Source organism: Lynx rufus, unplaced genomic scaffold (assembly GCF_022079265.1).
Source record: "Lynx rufus isolate CCGP_SWC_20201006 ecotype Redwood Valley unplaced genomic scaffold, mLynRuf1.p SCAF_2, whole genome shotgun sequence".
Taxonomy (NCBI): Eukaryota; Metazoa; Chordata; class Mammalia; order Carnivora; family Felidae; genus Lynx; species Lynx rufus.
The window spans coordinates 198,142,752-198,150,915 of NW_025814834.1; the positions used below are offsets into that span (position 1 = coordinate 198,142,752).

Below are 8,164 nucleotides of genomic sequence, written 5' to 3' on the forward strand. Positions count from 1 at the left end.
TAATAACAGAGCTGAGTAAATAGTTGCCACAGAGACCCACCCATATGGCACACGAAGTGAAAAATATTTACTATTTGGCCCTTTACAGAAAATTTGCCAATCTCTGTTCTAAACACACTAGATTATTATCAGCATCCTGAACATGGCATTCACCTTCACACCCAAGTAGCCTTTGTTCAGACTGTTCCTTTGACCTGGATTGTCCTTCCTTTTCTGATGATCCTCATACAACAAAGCCCAGCTTAAGTGCCAAACATATTCCTGATCAAAATAAATGGTCCTTCCCTCTGTATACAATTTGTATATATCACTTAACAAATTTTGTTTTGTATCTGAATTACTTACATATCTATTTTTATCTATTCATTTATTTATTTTGAGAGAGGGAGAGAGCGCACGCGCACAAGAGCAGAAGAGGGGCACAGAAGGAAAGAGAATCCGAAGCAAGCTCCAAGATCAGTGGGGAGCCTGATGTGGGGCTCAATCCCATGACCATAAGATCACAACCTGAGCTGAACTCAAGAGTTAGACACTTAGAATTGACTGAAGCCACCCAGGTGTCCCCTTACATATCTATTTATATTCCTAAGACTGGCTGCTCCTTGAAGACAAGGACAAATATGCCCTGTACATCACAGAAGCTGAACAAAGATTCAAGGAACTGAACTCAGTGAGATTCAGAGAGGTTAAGTGCCTGCTCAAGATCACACAACCAATAACTGATCCAGGGGTCGACTCTTCTGACTCCAAATTCAGTATCCTAAAAGCTACATTGGGTTTACCAGATACGTACTTCAATTTGCACTTAAACCAGAGGGCTCTGTGAATCTACTTGCCACAAAGTTCCTGGAACAAATATTCCAGAAATCAAGTGGGGGCGCCTGGCTGGCTCAGTTGCTAGAGCATGCGATTCTTGATCTCAGGGTTGTGAGGTCAAGCCCCATCTTGGGCACAGAGCTTACTATAAAAAAATGAAAAAACTGGGGTGCCTGGGTGGCTCAGTCAGTTAAGCATCTGACTTTGGCTCAGGTCATAATCTCACAGTTCTTGAGTTCGAGCCCCACGTCAGGCTCTCTGCTATCAGCACAGAGCCCATTTTGGATCCTCTGTCTCCCTCTCTCTTTGCCCTTCCTCTCTGCTTGTGCACGCTCTCTCTCTCAAAATAAATAAACCTAAGAAAAAAAATTTTTTAATGAAAAAGTTAAAAGCCAAAAAACAGCACAAAAATCAAGTGAACTGCATACCCAAGGATAGATCTCTCTCGCCTTACAAGTCCATCAAGACGAGGCAGATCTTTGAGCACCAGTGAAAAGAAGGTCCCAACCTCTTATGCACTGTGGTTTGGTGGCACGAGTAACAGAATTCATTCCAGGGAGCAATGCATTGTGGGAAATGCCACCAATAGTATCCAAGCCACACTCCAATACTCTTGGTCATAGACATGGCCTGGGACAATGGGAAACTTCTAAACAGTTGGATATTTAGGATCTCACCCTCTTCTCTGTCTTTTTATTAAACTACTTTTTAGAACAATTTTAGATTTACAGAAAAATTGCAAAGATAGAGTTCTCAGATACCTCATAGGCAGTTTCCCCTATTAGCATTCTACATGATAAAATAAGAAGTATCTGTTACAGTTAATGAACCAATATTGATACAGTGTCATTAACTAAAAAGAAGCCCATGCTTTATTCAAATTTTCTTAGTTTTCCTTAGTTTTTGTTTAATGTCCTTTTATCCTCTTCTCTTAATCTTAGGCAGACCTCTGAGGGCAGGAACTGTGCTCTTAGCCAGAGCCGCAAGCCAGAGTACAGTATTTGATGGCATTCAATTGGGACCCTTGTCCCATAGAGACAGACTTTGAGATGCAGTAGCAGAGGAGGCAGGCAGAAAATTTTGCTCCCAGAGACCCTCAGACAAGCTTATCAGCTATGAGGATTGACAGAATAGGTTTTCAAGGCATTGGCTGAGACATCCAGATGCAGACCCAATTTGAAGGCAGTCAGTAACATGACCATTACTGTTACATAATTAGATCACAGCTTATCCAGGTCTCTGGCCTGGGCCTTGATCCCCAGCAACTCCTCTGCCTATCAAACCTGAATTCAGCCAAGGCTTAGACTTGGGGGACTAAGATAACTTATCTAGAAGGCTAGGGGAGTACCTGAGGGTGGGGCCCAGACACCATCCTTTTCTTAACAGCTTTTAACCCAGTTGCTAAGAGACTTTTAAAAGAAATAATCATTTTCCTTTAGATACTACCTTTAAACTTGTGGAAAGCTTCTCCCATTGTTCTCAAAGTTTTTCAGTTTTATAGGAGAGTGACCTGAGGCCTGCAAAGGTAAAGTGACTTGCCCAATACTGCAAAGCTTCTGAGGGGCAGAACCAAGTCTGAGTCCCAAGCTAGTGACCTCACTGCAAAACTCACAAGCGGTTTCTCAAGGAGTAAGAAATCTCCCTTGCCTAAAAACTGCAGTCTTTCCACTTTTTCTCTTTTTAAACTGATGGTGGAGAGATCATAAAACAGTGCAAACCGATACAGCTACAAAGTCGCAGGCTCCAGCCCCAAATAGGCCCTCACCACTGCCCAGCAACTCTTCCAAATTTATTTTCCTACCTCCCTCTTTCACAACAGCTACTTCACAGCTATCTCTCTCAAGATTCCTACTCTACCAACTACCCTCCCCCCACTCACAGGAAAAGAAATAATCTATTACCTCATCTTGAAAACTCCAACTTTCTCTTCATCAAACTTGCCTACATTTGAACTTTTCCTTGCCTCTCATCATGAAGAAACTTCCCCCTGAAGGCTAGTGCCCATACCTGTGCTCTGGTTTCCATCTCACCTGGTCTCTTCAGGAACCTCCATCATTACCCATCCCTCTCTTTCCTGTATCTTCAACCCCTCCCCCTGGCTATTTACCATTCAAATTTTGAATATGCTCAACTCTCAGCCACTACATCCCCCTGTATCAACAACCCTCTCTCTCTGCCCCAACCAAGCTCCCTTTGAAAAGGGTTCAATCTGATGTCTTCTCTTCACCCATCCATTCATTCTTCAATCTACTGCAATCTCACTTCAGTTCCAAACTGTACACACAAAACAGTTCTTGCCAACACTTGGCCACTCCTTCCTTCTTTTGGCTACTGTAACCCAAGACTTTCTGGTTCACTTACATTCCCTCTGTACAATTTAATCGGCAAGTATTTATTGACAGCCTACTCTGAGCTAGGCATTGTTCTGGGGGCTGAGCATACAGAGCTAGACCAGACATGGTCTCTTTCCCTAAGGAGATTACTGTCTAAGAAGAACGAACAAGTAAATGGGCAATTCCAATACACAGTGACAAGTGCTACGACAGGGGAATACAGAGCATGAAGGGCACTAGACTTTTCCTCAGTGCATGTCCTTAGAATTCCACTCCGATCTTCTTCTCTTCCCACGCTATACAACTTCTTGGGTGATTGCATCCTCTTCCATAACTAAAATTACCATCTGCATGCTGACAACTACCAAAAATCTCTATCTTCTCATTTTTGTCTTCTAAATGGCCAACCTGGGGGCACCTGGGTGGCTCAGTTGGTTAAGCGTCAGGCGTCGGCTAAGGCTATGATCTCACGGCTAGTGAGTTCAAGCCCTGCATTGGGCTCTGTGCTGACAGCTCAGAGCCTGAAGCCTGCCTCAGATTCTTGTCTCCTTCTCTCTCTGCCCAGCCCCTGCTCGCACTCTGCCTCTCTCTCTCTCTCAAAATTAATTGAAAAAAATAAAAATAAAAATGGCGACCTGAATGGCCAACTGCCTACTGGATGCCTCTACTTGGATATCCCCTAGTAGGGACAGCCCTCAAAAAATACTTCTTAAAAAAACCCAAAACCCAAAGTTATTAACTGACATAACCTTCTCCAAACACTCAACATCAAACTGCCCAACCCAGAAGTTTGGGATCCTTGCCGTCTTCCTTACCCGTACACTGGCGAATTCAATTTCTGTCTCAGAGTGATAGGTCTGAGGTATAAATCTGATGATGTCACAACCTGCATAAAACTTCAATGATTCACAAGTGCACTCACAATAAAGTCCAACTTCCTTAAGACAGTGTGTCCAGCCCTTCATGATCTGGTCCACAGATCATAAGGTTCAAGCCTCATCACTTGCAACCTTTCCCTCCACCCTATTTCCTGACCTTCTACACTCTGCCCTCAAACCTATGCCTCAGCCATGCTGTACACACACCTGCTTTCAAAAATGCTGTCCTCTCTCTTACCTCTAAACTTACTGTCACCTTTGCCTTTCCGGAGCTTGGCTAATAACTCCTGTTCTTCGGGCCCAAGATGGCACCTCCCTCCCTGACTCCCCGGGCTGGGCTGAGTGCCTCTCCTCTGTGCTCCCAAAACACTCTGAGCTTTCCTTTATCCCAGCATGACACTGGAGAGCAGTTCCCTGCCACTGTCTATCTCCCCTTCCAGACTGAGAAGAAGATGGGAAGTGACCTGATCAGCCCCATGATCCCAGCAGCTAATCATCCCTAGTACAGAGTAAGCTGCTCCATAGGCTTTTGTTAAATGAAAAAGTCTGTTTTAACAGGTTGCAACTTTCTCCTTCCAAGCCCAGGGGCCCCATTTCCCAGCAGCAACTGCAGGCCCAGCTCAGAGACTGGGGGAGGGGAGGCTGGTGACAGGAGGTGGGGACCCCGCAGGACTCTCACCAAAAAGGATGAGGAAGCAAAGGGGCAGAGGAAGACTTTTGTATTCTCAGCAGGAAAATAGATCATTGCACACTTCTCCACCAGATCCTGCCTCCCCGCTCAGACTCAGCCTCCCCTCCAGGAGTCCCACTAAAACTCTCCCCATAAAGCTTCCTGAGGATTCCCCCCTTCTCCGCCCCCCGCCACCAAGTTACCCCAAGCTTCTCCAGACGACCCCCGCTCGGCCTCAGCCTCTTCCCTCGGCCTCGACTTCCCTTCCTTTCCTCTGAGCCTCCTCCCTCAGTCTCGACCTCCTGCTCTCAGCCTCCTCCCTCACCCTGACCTCTTTCCTCTGAGCCTCCTCCCCCAGCCTCGACCTCCTGCTCTCAGCCTCCTCCCTCACCCTGACCTCTTTCCTCTGAGCCTCCTCCCTCAGTCTCGACCTCCTTCCTCTCAGCCTCCTCTCTCAGCCTCGACCTCCTCGCAGCCTCCTCTCTCAGCCTTTCCCCAACGCCTCAGCCTCTCCCAGCCTCCCCGCTCACATCTCCTCAGCCTCCCTCTCCTGGATCCGGCCCGGCGCGGCCCCGCCCCCGCCCCCGCCACGCGCACGGAGCTCACCGTCGTAGTAGTAACAGACTTTCCTCCGGGTGCCCTGAGTCTGCGCCATTTTGCTCGGCTCCCGTCCCTCCCGTCAGTCGGTCCGTCCGGCCTCCCGCCCGCGGCTCGGCTCAGCGTCCGACCCAGGGGAGGAGGGGGCGGGCCTCCAACCCGCTCCGCCCGTCCCCTCCCGGGCTCACCTATAGCCGCGCAGCCCGGGCACGGCTCCAGCCAATCAGCTTGCGCAAGGACGGCCCGGAACTCGGCTGGGGGCAAGGGCAGCCCTGAGAGGCAGCCGAGGGCCCCCTGGGCCTGTACCAAGGTCTGCGACAGGGGGGTGGGGGAAACTGCCCGGGGACCGTACCATTAGTCCCGGGGGAGGAAAGCAGATCCGTACACTCCACGGTCCCATTTCGGTGTTGGAAGCGTGCCTGGAGGTCAGAAGCCAACTTTGTAATTTTATAGAGAATCACCCGAGGCCTGTGGGGGGGGAAGTGACTTGCACAAGGTCACTCAGCTAATGACAGGGCTGAACGTCGATTAGAACACAGGTTTGGAAGAGGGAGAAGTAAACTGACAAAGGAAAGAAAACCGCTCTAGGCCGAGTACTGTGGAATAGAGTTACCAACGTTTATCTCAATGATTGCTCACAGCGGCTTTGGAAGAGGACTTTTTATCCCCGTTTTACGGGTAAGAATAATGAACTTCAGACCTTTGAGACCTGCTCAGAGTCACACAATTAGTAATTAAATTCAGCTTTCAGTAGTACAGATTTTTTGAATGCCTACTGTGCACCAGAGACACTGTTAACAAAGGGGTAGAACCCAGCCTTTCTTACTCCAAAGCCTACCTCCCTGGTGCAGACACACACACACACACACACACACACACACACACACACATACACACCCCAGGAGGACTGAAGAGTGCCTTTACACAGGAGGGAACTGATTGCCCCCTTATACTAAAGCAGGATTTCTCAAGCTATTGAAGCTACTGACATTTGGAGCTGGATAATTCCTCGTTGCAGGGGGCTGTCCCCTGCCCTGTAGGATGTTTAGCAGCATCCTTGGAGGTTGTGAATAGCAACCTCCACTCTCACCCCCAGTACCGATGACCAAAATTGTCTCCAGACATTGCAAAAATGTCTCCAGGGCAAAAATTGCTCTCACCCTACCCTTGAGAAACACTGCACTAAACCCATCAGTCATCAACTATTCGTTACTGAAAGCTGAAAGACTGAAAAGCACAGTGATGAGGTATTAAAATAACAAATACAACACAAAATTAATATTAGTAAATGCTTACCATCTGTGTGCCAACTAAGTTACAAACTCATGGTCCTGTAATCCATAAGATACGTTTTTATGCCCCTAGCCTTTGAAGAGGGCTTGGGCACTTGTGTTTCTCATTTGAGAACAGCATTTGGGGCACTAATTATAAAAGTAACAGATCTAAGACTGGCAGTTCTATTATAAAACAGCTAAAGGGCCAGGGAATAAGCCCTATTTCCAGTTCTGTGTTGCTGCTTCCCAGCTAGGAACCTTTCTGGCCCCACTTCCCTCTTTGTAAATTGGAGAGGATAACAATGCAAAGTTCACCAATTCTATGGCTGCAGGAACGAAGAGGAGGGTGGGGATCAGATGTAGTCATGGGTGTGGCAACATTTTATAAAATGCAGAACAGGAATCAGACACTCAGATCCTTACGGAGGTGAGGCAGGTGGTGTAAAATAAGCGGATTTATATTAATTAGTTTGATTCAGGTGCTTTGCATATTTCTAAAATTGGATCCTTTTTCACTTTTATAAAGCAATATGCCTTTCTTTCCCCTATCTTTCTTCAAACACAGTGCCATCTGCAGGTATCTTTTATTTTGTCACTTTTTAATGGAAATATAGGTGGAAAAAACATTTCATTTTCCTCTTCATTATAAGAACAACAGTGCAAGCATGATGATAAATAACCACTAACACTCAGTGTCACTGTCTGGGAGTGGAAGGGACTTTGGCAAAGAAAGAGCTCAAATCCCACCCAAAGAGGGTGGCCACTACTCAGCTCCATGACAGGTAAATCCAATAAAGCCAAATCGTCCTTTTTTTTTTTTTTTTTTCAAGAGAAGGTAGAAATCTATAGTGTTTTTTTATGTTTATTTATTTATTTTGAGAGAGAGAGAGAGCATGCCCACAAGCAGAGGCAGGACAGAGAGAAGAGAGAGAGAGAATCCCAAGCAGCCTCCACACTACCCGGGCAGAGCCCGACTCTGGGGCCCAACCTCACAAACCACAAGATCATGAATCAAGAACTGGACACTTAACCGACTGAGCCACCCAGGCGCCTAGAAATCTGGAGATTTATGCAAAATCTTCCCAGTTTTATAAATTGACTAACTCAAGACATTAGTAGCAGCCATTCTTTTAAAATGTAAGTCAGATCATGTCGTGGCTCTGCAAAAAATCCCCGAAAAGTCTCCTTGAAATGGTTCCTGCAAAGATCACAAGGCCCCAGGCCACACAAGATCTCTGCCCCTCAGGCCCCCCCCTCCCCCATTCAGGACCTTGGTCTCTGAGCTTGCCTAAGAAGCTTCTGCCTCAGGCTGCTCATCCCCCTCTGCTCCTGCCCCATACCTTGTGGCTTACTCCCTCATTTCCTTCAAATATGTGCTCAAAAGTCACCTTCTCAATGAGGCCTTCCCAGACCACCCTGTTTAAAATTGAAAACCTCCCCCAGCGATGACATTCCTAATTTCCCTCACCCTGTTTTATTTTCCCCTTAGCACTCAGCACCATACCGTATCATTTACTCTTGGCGATGTTTATTGTCTGTCTTCCCTTACTAGAATGTAAGCTCCATAAGGACAGAGATTTTGTTTGTTTAATCTAC

General features: G+C 46.8%; 1 protein-coding gene across 2 annotated transcripts in view; it reads right to left on the reverse strand.

Annotated features, from left to right (window-relative positions):
* HDAC1 (histone deacetylase 1) overlaps positions 1 to 5,431 on the reverse strand; it is a 31,684-nt gene extending 26,253 nt beyond the window's left edge. The window contains exon 1 of one of the 2 annotated variants that reach the window (XM_047083237.1): positions 5,304 to 5,431. In XM_047083237.1, coding sequence (XP_046939193.1) covers positions 5,304 to 5,352 — 49 coding nt within the window. In that variant the 5' untranslated portion in view covers positions 5,353 to 5,431. The remainder of the gene's footprint in view (positions 1 to 5,303) is intronic. The other variant, XM_047083236.1, reaches the window with a different exon arrangement.
* Between the last annotated feature and the right edge of the window lie 2,733 nt (positions 5,432 to 8,164).